General features: G+C 44.7%; 1 protein-coding gene and 1 long non-coding RNA gene across 2 annotated transcripts; both read left to right on the forward strand.

Moving 5' to 3' along the window:
- The first annotated feature begins 416 nt into the window (after positions 1-416).
- LOC150040793 (PWWP domain-containing DNA repair factor 3A-like) lies at positions 417-2,540 on the forward strand. Its single transcript, XM_090327096.1, has 2 exons — positions 417-2,097; positions 2,173-2,540. The coding sequence occupies exons 1-2, from the start codon at positions 417-419 to the stop codon at positions 2,538-2,540; spliced, it is 2,049 nt and encodes a 682-aa protein (XP_090183222.1).
- A 5,668-nt stretch (positions 2,541-8,208) lies between these two features.
- LOC150040794 (uncharacterized) lies at positions 8,209-22,045 on the forward strand. Its single transcript, XR_016533720.1, has 3 exons — positions 8,209-8,489; positions 20,868-21,044; positions 21,992-22,045. It is a non-coding gene; the product is annotated as an uncharacterized LOC150040794 (long non-coding RNA).
- Positions 22,046-23,026: the final 981 nt, after the last annotated feature.

The raw sequence follows: 23,026 nt of genomic DNA on the forward strand, positions 1-23,026 counted from the left end.
AGTACTCATAGTCCACAAAAACCAGTAGGGTGTTAGTGCCAGGGACACACTACAATGTCTTCTGAATTTCCCCCAAGGATTTGGTATCAAACTTCCCCTTGGTATAAGGACAGAGTTTTCTAGTTTCTTTTATTCTTATGAGATAGATTCACTGAAGATGGGCTTTCCCTCTTTCATCAAGAGAAGCAAATTTGTGACTCATTTCTGTTGTCCCCTTTCTATATTGCAGGGCACTGGTGCATCCTGAGTGAGACCCCACGGCCAGCTAGTCCCGGACCTCAGGTGGGAGGAGAGCCCTTGAAGCCCACAGCCCTGCATGCACCTCAGGACAAGGAGGCTGCAGGTGGCTGCATGAAGAGCACATAAGGAAAAGTGGGAACTGAGCGACTCTGAATCAGCTCCCAACTCTAGGCACAATGGAGAGTGAGGACTATGTCCTTTGTCATTGGAAAGGGGACTTGTGGCCTGCTAAGGTGTTGTCCAGAGCAGGGACCCAAACACACAATGAAGGGAGAGAGGGATCACTCTTAGATGTGCGAATCCTCTCTGTAGAGGAAACAATGCAAGTGAGAAGCACTGATGTAATGCCCCTCACAGAGGCTGGGATTGAAGCCATTGCGTCCTCAGCAGGATTGTGCTTGAGGGCCAATGAGTTTTCAGGAGATGCTCTGTACAGGAACTCTGGCCCACCAGGCCAGGCTAGTGCCCACACAGAAGCACTTAAAGTAGCATTGGAGATTCTGTCTTCCAGAAAACTAGCAGGGCAAGGAACCCCTGTGGAGTCTCCACAGTCAGAGCCAGAGGCACCAAGGGCTCAGCCTGGCCCTGGCCCTTGCACTGACAAGAAACCGCCCAAACGCAAAATGAATTCTGAGCCAAATGTGAGGAAGAGAGCATGCTTACCATCCCATTACATGTGCCATGCTGGCAGTGAGCATGCCCTCCCCGTGTCCGTGGCACACACAGCCACTGCTGCTTTTGCACATGAAATGCAAGCTCAGGTATCAGAAAGCTCCAGTGTGAGCTCCCTAGTACCAACAGTGAAGGGAGCCATTGATCCAACACAGAATGAGAAAACCTTGGGAGCCCCAGCACCCAAGTCCTCTGGGCACCCTAGCTCCTGGAAATGTCAATATGCTAAAGCTCAATTTCCAGGTCTATATATGCGACCAGTTGTGGTCCTCAGCAGGCTCAAAGACCAGAGCCAGAAAGGTGAGGATGCTGGTGGTGAAGGGATGAAATTATGTGATCCCCACAGGATCACCATCTCCCCAAAGGGCACGGAAGATTCTGCCAAGAGTGCCTCCCAGGCAGGCTTGCCAGGGGCTGGGGCCTCCTCTGTGTCCCCAAACACATGGCTTCCCCATGCTGTGTCTACTGCAAATCAAAAAAGGAAGCACCCGGAAGCAGGTGTTATGACAGAAGCAAAGAAATATAAAGGTCCAGAGCCATGCAATGAGCCTAAGGCCACTGGTACCAAGGAGCAACCTGAGATAAGACAAGCAACACAAAGCACAAGTGTGGCTGCCATGAGTGACATGCCCCTCCTTGAAAGAGGAATGCTGGTGTGGTTTCGTTACAGAGATTATCCATTTTGGCCCTGTGTGGTACAAAGTGTGGACAGAACAAAAAACACAGCCAGGGTGCTGTTGATTGAGCCCAACTTGTTCCCTGAACAAACAGGCATTCAGGTCTTTGTTGGGAAACTAAAGCCCCTAGAGTGTAGGTTGAAAGACTTCCTTTTTCATAGAGCGAGATATCATTATGGCGTTGGTGTGGCCTGGTGCTTGTCAGTGATTACACACTACCAAGAGGTGGTCTCAGCAGGAAATTTCAAAGGTTCCTTTCTGGACTACTGGGCAAGCAGTGATGGTTTCCCAGTTGTGGAGGCCCTGGAAAATGCTGAGCAAGGGATTCATTTTCCAGTGGTAAAATATCCCAACCCAGACAATTATGAACAGGAAACCTTTCAGGATGGAAAAAGTCCCCTAGGCAATTTTCCAGAGTGTCTAAATGGAGTGGTGGAGAAGCAGGAGAAGGAGCAGAAAGAGCAGGAAATAAATCATGGAAAGGAGTGTGAGGAGAAGAAGGAGATAGGTGAAAAAAAAGAAGAGAATGAATTGAAAGGGGAAAATGAGAAGGTAGAAAAAGAAGATGAGAACTTGGTGAAAGAGAAGAGGAATGAGGAAGAGGGTAAGGTAGAGGAAAAAGAAGTTATGGAGAAGAAGGAAGATGAAGAGGAGATGAAAGACGAAGAGGTGGAGGAGAAGAAAAAGAATGTAGGAGTAAAAGATCTGGAGGAGAAAAATTTAGGGAAAGGAGAAGATAAGGTGGCTAAAGAAAAGGAAAGGGAGGAGGAGCTGAAGATGGGGGAGGAGTTGAATATAGAGAAAAAGAAAGAGGAGGATAAGGAGGGAAAATTGGAGATGGAGGAGAAAGGGGAGAAGACGGAGGAGGAGGTGAAGGTAGAGAATGAGGACATAGAGGAAAAGGAAGACGAGGAGAAAGGGGGGGAGAAGGAGAAGGAGGAGAATACGTAGGTGAACAGTGAGGAGGAGGAAGGAGAGGAGAAAGAGATTAGAAATCTCCAATTGAAGACACCTATTCCATTTTTGCATAGGAGTTCCCCCTCTCATAGTCCCATATATTTACATTAATTTATCCCGTGTGTGTCATGCACAGAAGTTCTGTAATTTGAGACATCCAGAACATGAACCCCTTCCTTGTTAAATTCTTTTGTTCTTGTTAATATCTTCAGTTGGCATTTTGTTCTCAAAAGATATTTTGTTCTCACAAGATATTCACTCAATAGATCACAACATCTTTTTTTCTAGTAATCAGGGATGGTGAGACCTCATGTATTGTTTTGCAGAAATATTCATTGCACCTTTCATTTTTCCAAAAAATTGTTGGATCTCTAATGTAATCCCTGTCTTTATCTGGGGGAAAGAGTCTTAAAAGTTGAAGCCCATGGCAGAGATATTTTCTTTTATAACCTTGCAGTCTCTCTTCAAGTGTCCACTGGTGAAATCCATCACAACACAGACCTGTTGTGTCACCTGCCTCAGGTATTACTAGAGCAAGGGGAAATAGCAACCTGCACAGGCCACTTTGTCAGCCCAAAGCAAGATCAATGGTTTTCTCTGCCCCCAAAATGCCATGTCTCTGAAGGCCGTCTTCAAGGACCGAACAACTTTGTGAAGCCTGTAGTTCTCCAGGCCCTCAGCCTCTCTAACAAGACCATCAATCCCCTTCATAGAGCCATCTGTCCCAGAAGTAACACACTGAATCCTCTGGATCTCAGAGGCCACCCAGCACCTCAGAGCGCTGACTACCTGCTATGGAACCCATCTACCTGGCCTATCATTTGGGGCTGGCAAATGGACTTTTTTGTCTCAAGACATACAAGATTTCTGTTGCAATGTCATTAGGTGCAGGGAGTGAATGTTTCCCAGAAGAGAAACAAACTCTGGTCTTTCCTAAGAAAGGCTCACTGCTCTCTGAGTACCTGGCGAGACACAATGAAACACACATTTTAAACATATGTGAGGTGAAGCCCATATGTTTCGATTCTATCTTGAAAAGGGCGTTTTTGAAAGATAAAAATATAAAGCCAGTTTATTTCAAAATGTGAAAAATAACTTTCGTGTGATTCATGAGATTGTCTGTGCAGTCGGAATGTAAGAAGATCCACATTTTATAACATATTAATACCTGTCTGCCTGGTAGGTGCTTGTTTATAAAACCAAGTTGCAGTTTAGGTTGACAACACAGCCAAAGTGTCTTTCACCCTGAACATTTGGTGTACAGTACGTGTGAATGTAACCATAACTCAATCTATGTGCAGCATGCAAAAGACCATGTGTGAACTCTCCTCCAGAAAATCCATACCTGGACAACTAGGATGGTTGCTCTTCTCATTTTGATGCCTATAAACAAACTTGAGTGATGTATTTAATAAATGTTTGCAATCTGACTTCATGTGGTGGACTTTTATAGATGAGCCTTACAAACTGTAGAATCGCTAGATGAGAATTACCTGCATTTGTCCTCTGCCTACAAGAGAGCAAGACTCCTAAGGCCCACTACAACAATATGTCATCTTCCTGTCCTCAGGAATTATGAAATAACATTCAGCTCCCAGCTGTGTGACAGCCTTTTCCACCCAGACAGCATGCTTTCTTTTCTCTGTGATAGTATTCCCTGAGTTCTACATAGTACTTGACTTCTGATGTCCAATATTACTCTAGATTCTAATGTTTTCTATAGATCTAATTCATTCATTCACGAGTCACTCACTCATTCACCCTCTCATTCAGTCACTCACCTACACTCCTAGGTCCAGGGATACAGTGAGATGTGGATTGAAGCTCTCATCTGAAAGATGAACTTCAGTTTCACATCCAGTGACAGAAACCTTGTGACTCAGGTACAAGTTGAGCATTTCCAGTCTCTAGTAATTACATGAGACTTTGTTCATTGTTTGAATGAAGGCTAGGGTCCTCAGGTAGGTGGGGCAGGAATCCCTAATGATTCTCTCCTGAGAAGTGGTGGATGGGTTCAGAAGGGGTCTAGTGATGTGGGGGAGAGAGCAAACTCAGACAACCCCATGGACTTACACAGTTGTGGAGACTGTTTGGGTATCCACTACCTACCGCACTGCTTCACTCAGGTTCTGGGACACACTCTGCAACATGAGACAAAGCAGTGGGGGAGAGTGAAGGTGCAATTAAACTGCCCTGTTTTCAATTATATTATTATTATGTTAACATGGTCGTGAAAAGGTGATTTCAATTCTATTGCCCATTCATGAGTATCATCCCTTCCATCATTGTCCACAGCCCATGTATTTCAACTCTACCATCCCTTCAAGTTATCTAGCTTCAATTTCACAAATATACATAGAGTATTATGACTGTACATTCCCTAATCATCATGAGCACAAACTCATCATGTGCAGACATGGTGTTTTGTTTTCCCAGTTGGAGTATATTCTTGTCTTAGTAAGTATTCAAGCTGTAACAGTGTAAAGGGCTGGAAGAGAGACTTGGTTGATAGCCTGCCAGTGAGCAAGGTTCAGGTAAGAAGCTTAGATCCTGGTCTCAGAAGAGGGACTAAAGCAACAGCACTGAGTGCCCATTCCATAGAAAACAGTGCAGAAAGAAGCCATGGAGTTGTGATTCAACAATTGTATCCAGCAGGCTGGAGGACAGGGTCAGTGGATGGGAACACTGAGATCTATATCTTGAGCTGGGGCTGGGGCTGCATTGGCACCACACTTGTCTCGTAAACAGGGAAGCAAGTTCTAACCTAGTTCTGTGAAAAACAAAATGTAGCCAAGCTCCAGTATTTTAGGCCTAGAAATCTAATTAGTCTGGATGTTGAGATAAGAGGACTATGGTTCCAATCCAGGCTTGGTTGATAACTTCTAGAGTCCCTTATCTACCCATCCAAAGGCCTAAAGTGGAGTTGTGGCTCCAGCAATAAAGTACCAACGTTGGCAAAAAAAATAAAACCTTAGCAATGATATGGGGGTGGCCCGAGTTCAAGCCTCAGTAATCGCAGTAGCCCAGGACACTGTGAGAAACTAATACAATTCACCGAGGGGGCATTTGAGAGTTTCAGGTTCGAGGGGCAGTTTCTTCTGGTAATCTTTTCTCTATTGTATAAACTTTATCCAAGGTCTTGCCAGATTATTGGGGACCAAGCAGACCTTTCCATATGTACCCAGACAGCATGTGCCAGCCCCATCCCAGAGTGTTCTGTGGAAACATTTATTCATTTGTGGGGGGTCAGGACTCCCCAATTCGCCAGAACTTGATGTTGATGCCATTAGACTCATCTGTCCTTTGCTCCTTTCTAACCACTGTCTTGGTCAGGTAGTATAATAACTGATTGTCAGTCTGTCTGTCTTCCTGCCTGCCTGTCTCTCCCTCTCTATTTGTCTCCTTTTCTCATCCACCCATACTCTCCCTGCCACTCACATATGCATGCCTTTTCACACATGCACACGCATGCACATGCACACACACAAACACAGGCTTAATTCAGTCCATCATTTATGCAAAGTCCTCCTCTTCAGTGCCCTAGCTGCTGGCTCTCTCCTTGAAGATCTTGTGCGTCAGCATCAGCAGGGATTTTCCTAGAAGCACCTGCCTGGGAGAATCTATATCAGGAAACTGAAGCAGGGGAACTCCTCCTCAGACCTAGTCCAGGGAATTCCTGAGCCTCAGCCCTAGCTAGTCCACCTCTCTCAGCACTTACCCATACCCAGGCCCACCCAGTACCCCTGTTTCTGGCCTTCAGTCCACTCTTCAGCCTGCCACCCACAATCCAAATCTGCAGGGCCCTCTGCTTTTTCATGCTTTCTGGCTGGGCCTGCAGGAGCCTCATTACCTGCATATTAGAACCCGACCAAGCCAGCTGCCTCCCTTCCTCTGGCCTCAGGGCCCAGATGAGCTGGAATTGGTTGGGGTAGGGAGCTTGGTCATGTGCGAGTTTAGATTTCAGGGGGACACATTGCCAATGGAATTTTTAATATGGAGGGACCCACTGTCCAGACAAGTGTTTACAACAGTAGGTGAAGGAAGTGGAGTGGAAGTAAACAGGGGGAGGAGCTACACATCTGCTGGATTCGTGGCAAGCTCCACCCCTCCCCTCCTGTAGCCTGCATTTCTCTCCTCTTCTCTTCTTTTCTGCCTGGCCCTCCTGTCCTGTCCTCTTGACTTCACTGCTTTCCTCCACTCTTCTCACACCTGTGCACTCCTCTCTCCTCCCTTTCTTTCCTCTTGCCTCTCTTACCCTCCCCTCCCTTCCTGCTTACTTTTGTGTATATTTTGCTCACCACATCATTGCTCTCCTTTGAAACTGTTGTGTAACTTGGGCTTAACTTGGGGCCAATGTACTACTGTCCCTTAGACTTTTCCCTCAAGCCTGGTGGTTCACAGTTTGAGGCACACATCTACCTCTGGCTTTTTGCTGAGAGTTTGGCCTAGTGGTAGCGTGCTTGCCTAGCATGCATGAAGGCCCAGGTTTGATTCCTTGATACCACATTCATAGTAAAAAAAAAAAGCTGGAAGTGATGCTGTGGCTCAACTGGTAGAGCTCTAGCCTTGAAAAAGCCCAAGGACTATGATCAGGCCCTGAGTTCAAGCCCCAGGACTGGCAAAAAAAAGAATTTCAGAGACTTTTCTACCTAGGCAGTCTTTCTACTACCATCCTTATAGTTCAGCATCTGAATAGCTTAGTGAGATCCAAGAGATGTGGGAAGGATTGCTGGGGTCTAGGCTGTATCCTGGGTCTATTTGTGTTGTGCTTCCTCCCTCTCCTCTAAGTCTACCCATACCCTAATCTGTTAGCTCATGTGAGAAACATGTTCTCAACAGGGGTATCTGTTAGGTTTTTAGTAGGTAGCCAATTGAAAGAGAACACCAAATGTTATTCAGTCAAGGAAGGAAACTTTCCTTTCTAATCTGCAGGGCTGCAGCCCAGGCTGGAGATTGAACATAGCCAAGGGGCAAGGAGTGTTTTGGCCAGGGACAGTGGGAGAAGGTGTGGCCAGGGGAGTGGGAGGTGTGGCCTGGAACCTTCCCACAGTCCAATGTGAGGTGTTACCTGGGAGAGTCTAGGACGTGACCTCACTAAAGGGGGCATAACTGCCTCTAGGTGTGCTGGTTACCAAGGGGACTCATGTGATAGCCTGAAAGATGTTCAAACACACTGATGGGAATTTAAGCATAATCTCATTTGGGAGCACTTGATATGAAGCCTAGAACCATTGAAAACAAATACATGAGAATGACTGGGTCTGCCATGGAAGCAGATACAAGGATGTCAGGGAGGTTGACTGTAGTCTTTAGAGGACAACCTTTTACCTGGTGATTTGGAGTTGTATAATCCTAATCTAAATCGCAGCACTCTCCCTAAGGCTCTTGATCTCAGTGCATCTCTTCACCTTTCATTACCTCAGTTTCTCCTATAGAAAGAATACATGTGCTGAATTACCTGGTTTGAACAGCAACTGCTCACCAGCAAGTTGGCACTGGTTGCAACTTGCAATTCTGGGCGGGGTTGCTGACCCAGTACACAGAATGCTTTATGACAGAGGTAAAGTGAGTTTAAGATGTGTGCATTCCCAGCTGACCAGGCCAGAGCAAGCTGTGTGTCATGTCACTGGGGTCAACGGCACTCATTCCTCCTCAACTGGAGGAGCTGTGGTGTGGCTTGGTTGCTCTGAAGAAGATGGGAGGGGAGGGAGAATCAAATGTCCCAGGTGGGTGAGTGTGCCTGCTCTGCTGGTCAGTTGTGAGTTTCCACACATCAAGAGAGGCCCCACCTCCAGACTCAGGCAAATGTTGTATCTACTTTGCTTTATGTCATGCTGCCAATCTCATCTTGTCCTTGAAGAGGAAAGTGAGTTCTCACAAGCAAGGCAAGGGAGGATGCCCCCAAAATCCAATCAACTGGAAATTATCACATAAGGACATAAGGTATGATGGAGGGAACTGGTTACAGCTAGGGCAGATGAGGACTTAGGTTTGGCATACAGTTGTCCTGTATCGTCAGGGTAATCATGGGGAGCAGACAGAAGGCAGAAATTTCCAGACCTCAGGGTTATTGCTGAAAGATACTGGCAAACAATTACTCTGAGTGTTCACACAAACACACACACACACACACACACACACACACGTATACAAACTGCTCTGCAGATCAGGATGCTGCAGGTACCACACACGATTGTGTGTTGGAAGGGATACTGATGTGTTGGTTTGTTGTTATCATGTCTGCATGGGTGAGTCTGGGTATTCTGTTTGTGTGCGTGTGTGTGTTTGTGTGTGTGTGTGTGTGTGTGTGTGTGTATGGGTATGTGTTTGTGGAACACACGTGTCCACACACATGGTTGAGTGCATGTTATATGTATGTATGATTGTGAACATTATTATGTTGTAGAATATGTTATATGAGTGGTCCTATATTTATTCTTTTTAAGTATCTGTGTATCTTTGTTGGTTCATGGGGTCTAATACATTCAGGCCGCTTTACAACTCAGCTCAATGAGAACCTAGTTGCCAAGACCAACAGACAGCCAACAATCTAAGCATCCTCCCCCTGTGTATACCAGTATTACCCAGTATAGTTTTTCCAGCCCAGGGAGTTTGGCTTTGAAATAATAACAGCCCAAGAATATCAGTGTGAAGCCCTTTCTTCCTGAGCTAAGCAGTAACATATATGATCTAGCTAGGCCTCATTGGCTAGTCCCCCTGTGTACAATGCTGGCCCATTAGTGTGGTGCTTTCCAGCTTGGGCCATCTATTACCCAGAATGGTATACTCAGGCTTTGAGTCTGTGTCTCAGCATGCCAAGAAGGCATGTTAGTCACCCTGGAGCACATGGCCCGACTCATCCAGTGTGTAGGGTAGTATATAAAGACAGGCCATGAGGATGGCCTCACTATGTTTATAAGATCAGCCAATAAGCAAGTGCCTGGGCCACATGGATCAGCCAAACCCGCTACAGTGTCTTGCAGCCAAGTGGGAAGAGAACATGTTGTGGGTACAAAGCTGACCTATCTGAAAGGAACGCTGATGCTGGAATTCTGTGGATATCCCAAGCCGTTGTGGACCAGTTGACCAATCATTCTGCAAGATGCGGTCTTCCTGGTACAAGCTGCTGGGTACTGACAGCCAGCAGAGTGCTTGGGAGGGCTGCTACTGAGTTTCCTGGATCCAGGTCCAGGAAGTCAAAGTCCAAGGGTTCCTGGCTGACCAGGTGGGTTCCAGAAGCATCCTGGATTCTCTGACACTGAATTGGGGAAGGGGTGGATGTGGGGATGGTGAATCAGTGTTGCTAATTGGCACTTTGTGCATCAATGGAAGGGTACATACTGGTATGTGATACAATAGCACTGCAAACTGCTTCATCTCGGGGTCTATTGGCAACTTGAATGCTGCTGGAGGATGGCTGTCTCCAGTCGGAAGATCCTCACGGTCTCTGACCATCAAGTGTGCACTGCGTGGGCAGTGGCCCTCCATGTCTGCCAGTCATGAACAGGAGTCACTTAGATAAACCTGAGAAGCTGTGGGGCATCCACAGTGTGCAGTGGGCGGTGCTCTGGACTGAGTGTGCAGCACAGGAGCCCCTGGGTCATTTCCCACTGTGTGTGGCTGGAGGGGCTCTGTTTTTCCCAGTGACTCAGTTGGTCCGTTGTTGTTTGTCTACACATCTGCATTGGGTCCCGAGGAGACAAGGAGCAATGCAAAGCTTTGTCCCAGTGATGGGAGAGGAAAAGCACCCTGCCACTAGGCAAGCAGAAGGACTGACCTTGATGCATGCTGGACAAGGACAGGTCCTCATTCAGATCCGAGGAAGGAAAAACCCAGGGATACATGCTGCTCTATTCCTAACTGCTTGGGGTATCCTCTTTTCTTCTTTCTTTCCTTCCTATTTTCCTTCCTTCCTTTCTTCTTTCCTTCCTTCCTCTCTCTTTCTCTCTTTCCCTTTCTTTCTTTCTTTCTTTCTTCTTTGTTTCTGTTTGGACATGGGCCTGAAACTCAAGATCTGAGATTTGTCACTGAACTTTTTCACTAAACGCCAAACCTGGTATACCTATATGGTATTTCTGGTTTTCTGGTGATTTATTGGTGATAAAAGTCTAATGAACACTCTTTTCCAGGTTGGCTTGGAAGTATGGTACACAAATCTCAGTCTCCTTTGTAGATTGGTCTACAGGCTTTAGTCATCAGTGCCTAGCTGAGAAGGCCTCTCCTAATACATCAATAGGACCAGATTTGATTTAGGTTCTTCCCATTAAACTAGAGATGCAAGCTTGGAGCACAGATTACATGAAAGTTTAGAACACAAGAAGACCAAGCATCAGCAAGCAGGTCAGCACATGTGCATTGTGTGCATGCGTCATCTTATCTTATATGAGAACATATTAGATTACCTGATTAACTCCTTTTATTAATGTTTTTATCTTTCAATACTTGTGCAATGGACTGGAATTTCATGAAGGAATATATCACCCACATCAGCCTTTTCGCTCAATACACAAAATATCCTTTTTTTCCTTGCTTTACTTGATTTTATAGAATATACATTGAATACCTGATTTCATTCCTGCCCTTCCTTTTCCTCCTCATTCTGTTGCTGCTAAGGTCCTAATAAGGACACATGAAGAACAGCAGTCACTTCAGTACAAGAGTTGAGACTTTTGTCCGATGATTCTTTTTTCCAGTCCTGGGGCTTGAACTCAGGTAGTGGGCACTGTTGAACTATCTCAAGGATAGCATTCCACCAATGGAGCTATAGCACCACTTCTGACTTTTTCTGTGTATGGTACGGAAGAATCAAACCCAGGGCTTTGTGCATACTGGGCAAGCATGTTACCACTAGGCTACACTCTCGGGCCCCTCACATATTTTAAGCACAACATTTTACTGTGTATGTCAAGCTATATCTGATATAATGAAATATACCAGAAATGACTTGTATGCTATCAAGAAATGAATTGTACTAATCTTGCTAGAATCTCCTGAAATATTAAATGAAGAAGATACATGTAGATATTTCCAAAAAGTGCTGCTTATTTTTTTTTACAAGTTTTGAACTCAACAATGATCATTTGACAATTACACAGCATTGCTCATGACATTACACATGACATCCACTGGAGGCTGATTTAGTGCCAACACTAGCTGTACAGTTTGACCTCTGAGGACTAAGATGAGCATATTTGCAATCTATAGGTACATGATGTCACATCACAGAGTACCTAAAAAATAATGAATCTAAAAAAAATCATGTCTTCACTAGATGTGAGAGTTTAGGAACAAAAACAGAGAAATAACAGTTCTGCCTCTTTTCTTTATTCTTTTCTTTTCTTTTCCTTTCTTTTTTCCTTCATTCCTTCCTTCCTTCCTTTCTTTCTTTGTTTCTTTCTTCTTTTTTTCCTTCAGCCCTGCCTTCCTTTTCCTTTCTTCTTTCTTTTTTTCTTTCTTTCTGTCTTTCTTTCATCTTTCCTTCGTTTTCTTTCCTAATCCCGTCCTGGGTCTAAGAGTCTCGGAGTTGTTCCTGAGCCTCTTTTTTGTAGTTATCTATTACTTGAGCACAGTATTATATCCCTCTATTTCTTTGTAATTTATTGGAGATAACTTTCCCATAGTTTCCTGTCTTGGCTGGCTTCAGACTATGATACTCAGATTTCAGCCTCTTGAAAGGATAAGAGGAGAAATGGGAGCCCCCTGTGCTCAAATTAGTCCTGCTTCATTTCTCCAGTTCCTTCATATGGCTCCAGTGTACAAGGGAATCAAAGTGGGCAAAGAATGTCTCAACTCCATGCCTTCTTGTGACTACCAGAGGCCAAGGAGGTTAAGGTTTAGCTTAGAACAAGAGTTTCTCTTTAGGTCTCTGGATATCTCAGTATGGGGAAACTACTAAAAAGTAGAGTTGGACGACTGTAATTGACTTGGAGTTGAGCACACTGAAACAGGGGCATAGAAGAAGACAGTCTTCCTTTGTGTATGGAAAAGGTCTTGCTGAGTTGGATGCTTGCTGCCAATAATTCTAGCCCCTTAGAATGCTTCCCAAAGGGAATCACTTGACCCAGATACTGGATTACCCTTTGTTCTGAGACACAATCATGTACACAAACCTGTTTCCAAGTTCATGAGAAATCATTATGTCCCAGGCACATGCTTTCAGGAGTGGGATAGATCCCAAAGTTCTGAGATAGACGAGAATGCCCTCCATGGCGCAGCCTGAGGGGAAACATGGAAAGGACTAAGCAGGGCTACTTAATTACTATTTCAAAATGCAACAAAAGGTTTTAGGACGGTTTGATGATCTCCCAGTTTTCACTTAGTATACCTATTTCCTATGTTCTTAGGATTTTAGAACTACTCCCAAAGGCCCACCGTTTAAGGGCTTCTGGAGCAGGTGCCCCAGTATCCTTTGCAGTCTGTACGCTTAAGTGGCACAGAACAAGGAAAGAAATTAAAGGACAGCAGAGCAGAATTAAGCGTCTAGAGAGTCAGCTTATTGCTGGACTTTTTTGGATTCATGGGACCAAAGGGCAAGCCAGTGACAGGGACCAATATTGAGTCCAAGTATGTAAAAAAATCATCTCCCCCAATGGTGTATGTGCTTGTACAGCAAAATCTAACAGCCCTTCCTGAGAAACCTTGGTGATGGACAGATGCAGACATCTGGCATGCGATGGGTAGATCTGTGGCCGCTAGCTAGAAGGTACTCCAAATCACAAGAGGAACATTTGCTCAGGGGGCATGTGGAGAAGTGTCCCATGAAAGATCAAGACGTGCCAATGTGGAGCTCCCTGCTGGACAGATGTGAGCATGAGCCTGGAGCAGTGAGGGACATGCATCTGTGCTATGTGACTATAATTTCTGCCTCCTCAGGAGGAGGAGTCTGAGCAGAGAACCAAGTGGCCTGGAAATTAGACCGGTAGGAAGTTGGTGGGGAGTTGCAGTGGAGAGGAGGAAACCCTAGAAAGAGGCTGGAATGGAGTTCAGGTGCTGGCTGCTACTGCTGGAAGTTTAAACTGAAAGATTTTGAAGGTGTTGAGGACAGAGGGTGATGTGAATGACCTTGTGTGCCTGAAGAAGTTGGAAAGGGCAGGGGACTTTAGCAGGAACGTGTGATTCAGCCATGCTTCTAGCAGTAGATTGGAAGTGAAATGGACACAGAGGGCTCTGGTAACATAGGGGAGAAATGGTCTGGACTTGGCATTAGCAGATGCGGAAGGGGGCTCCCTGGGCCCAGTGCACATTTTGGAGTAATCAGTCCTTTGACATGGTGAAATGAGGGAGAAGGAGGGACCTCATCCCTGAGTGTACATAGCAGGGCCACAACTTGGGGTTTTGTCAGTTTGTGTCCCTAAGAAGTCAGAGGTGCCCCTTGGGGGCAGCCTCCTTTGTGACATATCACTGATGCAGAACCCACAGACCTGTTTCACATAGTCATGGTGTTTATGTAGCTATCTCCTTCCTTATGTGTGTCTCAGGGTGTAAAGAGCAGGGAATTGTAAGGTCAAGGAATATTGAGGGGGTGTGCATGGCAGATTGTATCCAGACACCCGGGGTTTACACAGGTGAGAGTGTGTGTGGACATCGGATTGTGTACATGTGGGAATATATGTAAGCAAAGAGGTTTGTACATGTGAGAATTTATTCGAACATGGATGGTTGTGAAAGTGTGCACATAGGTATACGTTCACAAACATGATGTTATTTGTACATATGAGAATATGGGTGCATTCTAGTGTGAGGAAATATGTGCACATATGAGAGTGTGTTCCTATGAGCGTGTGTAGGTATAGTGCCATGTGTCATTCATAGCAGTGTTTGACAATTCTAACACGGTTCCATTTGCCCCTGATCGTGCAGCTGTGTGTGGAACACATGCAGTGTTTCTGGCCTGACAGGGTCACTGTTTTTCCTCTTGTCAACATAACCATATCCTAAAGAAGATCCCATGGCTCCTAGAGTCTTCAGTTACTGTGACTGTGTTCAGAAATACAGAGTGGAGCTGAGTCCTTCTTCAGGATTTTGTTGCTGTTGATATGCCGTTGATGTATGAAATGAGTGAGTAAATAAGGGAGTAGCAAAGATTGTCAGTAAAAGACTGAATGAAGAATTAATGAGATAAGGAATGAATAAACTCATTTTCTGTGCAGGAATAAGAGTGACACAGCTATTTCTTACTTAGTGATCTCAGATTGTCACTTTGCATAATCTTATATTTTATTTTTTACTATACTTTTAAGATCACATTATACAAATGTCTCTCCATTAGTCTGATACTTTTCCTTTCACATTACTCATTCCTTTAAAATATATGCATAGTTATTGTAAAGGTGAGGTACAGAGGGATTACAGTTACATAAGTCAGGGAAGAACACATCTCTTTTTGGACAGTGTCACCCCTTGCATTGCACTCTCACAGTTTTTCCTTCCCATTTCAATCTATAGATGGTTTAGTTAATTTTCAGCAAAGTGTCTATTGAGTACCACTGCTGTATTTGGTCCCCATTTGAATTTCAGTTTTGGCACCTCCCATTACACTCAAAAAGACCTGTACACACTTGCATTGTCATATAAGGGAACAGAGAAAGGGGAAAACGACAAAAATAACCAAAAGGAACAAATCTCTTGGTTTCATTTCCTCAAGTTCATTTTGATGAATATGATTTGGTATGTCAGATGCACATAGTCTTTGTGCCTTCAGTTACTCAGATTTCTCTGCTTTCCTTGAGTCTCCTCCAGGATGCTTTTTGTTTCTGTTGCCCATTTAGACAAAAGGTACAGCCTAGGTCTGATTGTCTAGTTTCCCAAATAAGGAGTGAGTGTTCTCTTCTGGGGATTTTTACTCTTTTTTTTTTTTTGGACTGTCCTAGTACTCAGGGCCTGGGCACTGTTATTGGACACTTTTCGCTCAAGGATAAAGCCCTGCCTCTTGAGCCACAGCACCACTTGCAACTTTTGTTGTGTATGTGGTACCGAGGAATCAAACCCACGGCTTCGCATGCACGGCATTCACTCTACCACAAGGCTACGCTCTTTTCTGGGGATTTTCGAGCATTATCAGTTTTAGCTTTACTTATAACAACTGTGTTAAATGATTTCCATTGGATTCTTTCTTTTTTTCCCCATTCGATTCTTTCAAGTATTTGTCCTGAAAGGATGTTTCAAGGGTTTATGGGCCCCTTTACAACTCAGCTCAATGAGAACCTAGTTGCCAAGACCAACAGACAGCCAACAATCTAAGCATCCTCCCCCTGTGTAAACCAGTATTATCCAGTATAGTATTTCCAGGCCAGGGAGTTTAGCTTTGAAATAGGAGCAGCCCAGAAATATCACTGTGAACTCCTTTTTCCATGTGCCTAGCAGTAGCATATGCAGTCTAGCCAGACTTGGTTGGCTGGTCTTCCTCTGTACAATGCTGGCCAGTCAGTGAGGTGCTTCCCAGCTTGGGCAACCAAATATCCAGAGTAATATAGACAGCCTTTCAGTTTCCAAGACAGTTTATTTAGGCAGTCCACGAGGTTGGCCTCACCATGTTTACAATACTGGCCAATGAGGAAGCGCCTGGGCCGCATGGACCAGCCAATCCCTGCACAGCATTTTGAGGCCTCCTAGAAGTGACAGCTGTTTGTGTACAAATCTGTCCAATCAGAGAAGAACGCCCAGGCTGGAATTCCGTGGCTACCAAGGCAGTTGTGGACTGGCTGATAGACTGCACGGTTCAGGCTTTCTGGTACCGGCTGTCGGGTACTGGCTGCCAGCAAGCTGCTTAGGAGGGCTGCTCCTGAGCGTCGTGGATCCAGGTCCAGGAAGTCCAGGACCTCGGGCCATCCTGTAGGTACAGCTGTTCCTGGTCGATCAGGAGGGTCCCAGAGGCGTCCTGGGTTCTTTGATACTGCATTGTGGGAGGGGACAACACGGGCATGTGGGGATAGTTGACTAAATGGCACTTAATGGTCAGCAGTGGATGAATAGAAGAGTCCACACTGACTGGCAATATCACTACTCACCGTTTAGGGTTGCGGCTGATAGGGGGCTGTGAAGGCTGCCAGAGAAGGGCTGGTTCCAGTCAGAAGGTCCTCAGTTTCTGTGAGGGTGAAGTGGACACTGAGTGGGCAGTGGTCCGGGGGTGGGCACTCTTCATGTCTTCCAGACAAGGTAGAACATAAACAGGAGACACTTAGGAACCCTGAGGTGTTCCAGGGGGTTCCACGACGTGCAGTGAGCCATGCCCCTGGACTGAGTGTGCAGAACAGTACCCATGTGTCATTGCCCTCTGCGAGTGGCTGGAGTGGCTCTGTTTTTCCCAGTAGATCCATCAGTTAGTGTGTTTAATATATCTTCAATGGGTCAAATGGAGATTAGGAATAATGCAGAGCTTTGTCCCAGTGGAGGGAGAGGACAAGTATCCTGCCTCTATGAGTTAGAACCACTTAACTGTGATGCAGCTGGACAAGGAAAGATCCTCATTCTGATCTGAGAAAGGAAAGACCCAGGGATAGATGCTGTTCTACAACTGGTGGCTTGGAGTGTTCTTTACTTTTCTTCATTTTTTTATGATTGGATGTGGGGCTGGAATTCAGTGTCTGAGCTTTGTCATTGAATTTAGCATACTGTCACTTTGACAGTATATTCTATCTTCTGGTGTTTAGTTGGGGATGCAAGTCTAATTGATGTTCCTGCCCAAGCTATCTTGGAAGTGCAATACAGAGATCTCAGCCTCCTGAGTAGGTTCAATTACAAGAATGAGTTCCTGGAACCCAGATTACAAGTGGTCCTTCCTTACTTCTTTTATATTCTCTCTCTCTCTCTCTCTCTCTCTCTCTCTCTCTCTCTCTCTCTCTCTCTCTCTCTCTCTCTCTCTCTCTCTCTCTCTCTCCCTCCCTCTCTCTTTCTCTCTCTCTCTCTCATTGATCCTGGAGATTGAACTACGGGCACGATTTGATTTAGGTTCTTTACACCAAACTAGAGATGCAATCTTGGAACACAGATTTTATAAATATTTGTTTGGAAAGAGAAGCACAAAATCTTTTAAATATATTTTTATTATAATTAATAGTAGTGTTACATTATATTTCCCAGATAGAAGGTGCATTGCTTCACTAATATTGATAACCTTCCTCATGTTTTTGTCCCCATTTCCCTCCCACCACCCCCTCCCCTCATCTTGTTTTCTCCCCTTCTCTATCCTATTTCACATAAACAAAGAAACACATATACAATATATCAGAAAAGGGTAAAATAAGATAAAAATATGACATAATCAAAGGACAAGGAATGAGATGGGAAATAACATAGTATATTAAGAACAACCACACATTATATGGCTCTTGTTTCTATATCATGGAGGTCCTTTAATTTAGCCTCATCCTATATGGCCTTATGTATCTAGGTTTTTCCCTATTATAAACTTCTGCTAGGAGAGTCCAAGGTTTATACTAATTATGACAAATGAGGGAAACCATGTTGCCTATGTACCTTTGAGTCTGGCTTACTTCTCTTAATATGAATTTTTTCTAAGTCTTTCCATTTCCTTTACAAATGGGGCATTGTCGTTCTTTCTGATGGCAGCATAGAATTCCATTGTGTATAAAGACCACATCTTGTTAATCCAATTATCAACTGAGGGGCATCGGGGTTGCTTCCATATCTTCACTATGGTTAATAGTGCTGCAATTAATATCGTTGTACTAGTGGAATTAGTATGTACTTGTTTCTGGACGGTTGGGTAAATGCCAAGAAGTGGAATTGCTGGGTCATAGGGGAGCTCTATGTTTAGTCTTTTGAGGAACCACCATAGTGCTTTCCATAGTGATTGACCGAGTTTACACTCCCACCAACAGTGTAGAAATAATCCTGAAGAATTTACATCGTGAAAATGGCAATCTTGCCAAGGGTGATCTACTATCTCTGTTTAGTCTTTTGAGGAACCACCACACTGCAGAAAGCACCAAATCTTTTCAGGTAGGTCACACCTGTGCACTGTTTGCATGGTTTCTCTAGTGTTCTCTGAGAATACATTTACCTGCTCAATACTATTTTTTCTTTTACCAGTCCTGTGGCTTGAAATCAGGGCCTGAGCACTTCAAGGCTAGAGCTCTACCACTTGAGCCACAGCACTACTTTCCGCATCTTTATATTGATGTGGTACCATGAATTAAACTCAGGTCTGTGTGCATGCTAGGCAAGCACTCTTACCACTAAGCCAAACTCCAGGCCCTTGCTCAATTTTTTCTATTATTACATTTCTCGTTCAATAGTTGTGCAATGGAATTGCAAGTAAATGAAATAATATAGGAATATAATTTTTCATATTCATTGTCTCTTACACCAACATTCTCACTCCTCCCTTCCAAAAACAGTGTTTCCTTGTTTTTCCTCCTTTCATTCCACACTCTGTTTGTTCTAAGGTCTTAATAAGGACATTTGAGCATCAGCAGTTACTTCAGTACAGTATAGTACTTCAGTTCACACATTTGTCACATGTTTAAGGATATTTTAGTGAATATAATATTAATTCTGGGATAAGTAAATTCTCCAGAAAGTAATTGTATACCCACAAGAAATTAGTTTAACTTATCTTGCTGGAACCTAGTTAAATATTAAATTTAGGAAATGCATATACATAAGTTCAAAAATCGTTCCTTATTGCTTTAAAATCTGATCTCAGTAATGTACATTTGGCAAGCATACAGAATTACTCATGACATCCACTGGAGTCTGCCAGCACTGGCCATACTAAGTTGAAATTCCTTATAAGCCACACTTACATGATGTTATAGGATAGAGTACCCTAAAACTAAAAATTTAAGGGCCGGGAGTTTGGCCTAGTGGTAGAGTGCTTGCCTAGCATGCACGAAGACCCAGGTTAGATTCCTCTGTACCACATACATAGAAAAAAGCCGGAAGTGGTGTTGTGGCTCAAGTGGTAGAGCTCTAGCCTTGAGAAAACCCAAGGACAGTGCTCATACCCTGAGCCCATGCCCAGGACTGGCAAAACAAAACTAAAAAATTAAGTAATCAGCCTTCAGTATATGTAAGTACCTGGGTGGGAAGAGGGAATATCAATCCTGCTTCTGCTTCTGCTTCTTTTTCTTTTCTTTTCTTTTTTTCTAATCTTGTCCTGGGTCTCACAGGACCTAGGAGCTAGCCCTAAGCCATTTTTTTGCTCAAGGCTAGCTTTCTGTTTCTTGAACCACAGTACACCACCTGTGAGTAATTTGCTGGAGATGAGAGTCTCACAGAGAATTTTCATTTGGTTGGCATGGAATGATGATCCTCATATCTAAGTGCCGGGGCCTACCGGAAGCAAATTGGGGTTCCTGAAACAGGGGGCAGGGACTGGAAAAAATAGAAGAGAGACAAACACATCAGGACCGGGAGGTCTGCAGCCCAGGTAAAAACTGCAGCCCCATTTATTGTCAACTCCAGGCTTATATCCCTTCTTGAAACCAGGGAACTTCCAGGTGTTACATTCATATGGTCAAATCTCAGGTCATTTAAACAGAATAAGGCCAGAAAACAATAAGACAATAAAGCCATTGTCTGATGCAAATCAAGGTACAGTTTGATTCCACTCTGGCTCCCAACATCTAAGCCTCCTGAGTGGTTGAGAATGGAGGTGGAACCCACCTGTGCCAAAATTAATCCTGCAACTTTTTCTCATTCTCTTATCATGGCTCCAGGGTAGAATAGAATCCCAGTGCAGCTAAAATGTTTCACCTCCACACCTACTATGACTACCAAAGGGCATAGCAGTCAAGGTTTAGTTTAGAACTAGGTTTTGCTCTTTAGGTCTCTGGACATCTCATTCTGATGACAGGAATAAGGATGGAGTGGGATGACTCTTACAGGCTAGAATATGAGCACCCTGAAACTGGGGCATAGAAGAAATTATTTATTATTTGTGTGTATAAGGTCCTTGGTGTGTTGGATGAATGCTGGCAATAATTTTACCCGCTTAGGAGGCTGCAAAATGAGAATCACTTGATCCAGATATTGGTATCCATTTAGTTCTGGGACAGGGCCATTTATACAAACCATGTTTCCAAGCTCGCAAGAAATCTTTATGTCCTAGTCACATGCTCTCATGAGTGAGGTAGGCACCAAAGTTCTGAGCCAGAGGAGAATCTCCTCCATGATACACCTTAAGAGGAATATATGCTGAGGTAATAAATTGGGAAGAAACTAATCTGGGAAACTAAATGATTTGGTGGGATACTTCTTCACTTTGATTTCAAAACAAACTGAAAATTTCAAGAAGGGAGTACTATCTCCCAATCATCCCTAATCATCTTCATGTCCTATCTGCTTTGGATTTTCCAGAGCTGTTATTAGAGGACAGAGTTTGTGGTCCTCTGGAGCAGGTGTTCCAGGGTCCATGGAGTTTTGTGCACTTCAGAGGCTCAGAGCAAGGCAAAGGATTAGAAGACCAGCAGATGCAGTGTTAGGACTTCAGAGAGTCAGCTCAAAGCCAGACCTTCTATGATTCATAGGACCAGGGTAAGTCTTGATTACTTACTAAGCAAGCATTCATCAACATTCAAAAATCTTGATAAATAGACAATACTGTTTCTTGCTCCCCAATCTGTTCACAATAGCTGTAGTGGCTGGTTGCTGACTTGCCCTGTAATCCTACAAAGGCAAGAGGCTAAGACCTGAGGGTCACAATTCAAAGCCAGCCATGGCTGAAAATTTTGTTAGACTCATAACCAAATACTACCACAAAACCAGAAGTAGGCCTGTGACTGAAATTGGTAGAACACTAGCCTTTAGCCAAAGGAATCAGGGACAGATGTCAGACCCCAAGTACCAGGCCTACAAACAGCAATAACAAGAACAACATTAACAAAACCAACACCAGCAATCCTCTTTTGAGACAACAGATCTCAATCACCATCTGCATGGAGCCACTGTACAGGAGCCAGTGCACCACACATCACTAGTAGAGTTCATACTCAGGAACCATCATAGTGATCCTTCAACAAACACTAGATTCCATTCTCTATCGAAGAATATGACACTGGTTCAGGGCCAGTATTTGTGCAGATGTCCATTAGCATCCTGGGAAGAGCAAGGCACCACTAGCACTCCAGGAAAAAGAGAATCAAAGAAGATTTTCTCAGTAGAGAAGGTTCACAGAGGCCCAAGGGCACCAAGTGAGCACTAAGATAAATGGGACCTGGCAGAACTCCCACATCCCAGACAGATGTACCTCAACACAAACTTCTTACAATTCGGAAAAAAAATTGAATAGCAGTGTCAGGGACCTTCTCAAACTCTTGGGAGATTTCCCCAAGTATTTGCCATCAGTCTTTGCTTGGTGTTGGAGAGACTTTTAAAATTTCTTCTATTCATCCTTGTCAGACCCATTGAGGATGGGCTTTCTCCCTTAAACCAAGTGAAGTGAATTTCTGACTCATTTCTGTTGTCCCCTTTCTATATTGCAGGGCACTGGTGCATCCTGAGTGAGACCCCACGGCCAGCTAGTCCCGGATCCTCAGTTGGGAGGAGAGCCCTGGAAGCCCACAGCCCTGCATACACCTCGGGACAAGGAGGCTGCAGGTGGCTGCATGAGGAACACATAAGGAAGAGTGGGAACTGAGCGACTCTGAATCAGCTCCCAACTCTAGGCACAATGGAGAGTGAGGACTGTGTCCTTTGTCATTGGAAAGGGGACTTGTGGCCTGCAAAGGTGTTGTCCAGAGCAGGGACTCAAACACACAATGAAGGGAGAGAGGAATTGCTCTTGATGTGCAAATCCTCTCCATAGAGGAAACAGTGCAAGTGAGAAGCACTGATGTAATGCCCCTCACAGAGGCTGGGATTGAAGCCATTGCATCCTCACCAGGATTGTGCCAATGAACTTCCAGGAGATGCTCTGGGCGAGGACTCTGGCCCACCAGGCCAGGCTAGTGCCCACACAGAAGAACCTAAAGTAGCATTGGAGATTCTGTCTTGCAGAAAACTAGCAGGGCAAGGAACCCCTGTGGAGTCTCCACAGTCAGAGCCAGAGGCACCAAGGGCTCAGCCTGGCCCTGGCCCTTGCACTGACAAGAAACCACCCAAACGCAAACTGAATTCTGAACCAAATCTGGGGAAAAGAGCATGCTTACCATCCCATCACATGTGCCATGCTGGCAGTGAGCATGCCCTCCCTGATGAGCAGTCCATGGCGCACACAGCCACTGCTGCTTCTGCACATGAAATGCAAGCTCAGGTATCAGAAAGCTCCAGTGTGAGCTCCCTAGTACCAACAATGAAGGGAGCCATTAATCTAACACAGAGTGAGAAAACCTTGGGGGCCCCAGCACCCAAGTCCTCTGGGCACCCTAGCTCCTGGAAATGTTGATATGCTAAAGCTCAATTTCCAGGTCTATATATGCGACCAGTTGTGGTCCTCACCAGGCTCAAAGACCAGAGCCAGAAAGTTGAGGATGCTGGTGGTGAAGGGATCAAAGTATGTGATCCCCACAGGTTCACTA

This window comes from Megascapheus bottae, chromosome X (assembly GCF_031878675.1).
Source record: "Megascapheus bottae isolate mThoBot1 chromosome X, mThoBot2.hap1, whole genome shotgun sequence".
NCBI lineage: Eukaryota > Metazoa > Chordata > Mammalia > Rodentia > Geomyidae > Megascapheus > Megascapheus bottae.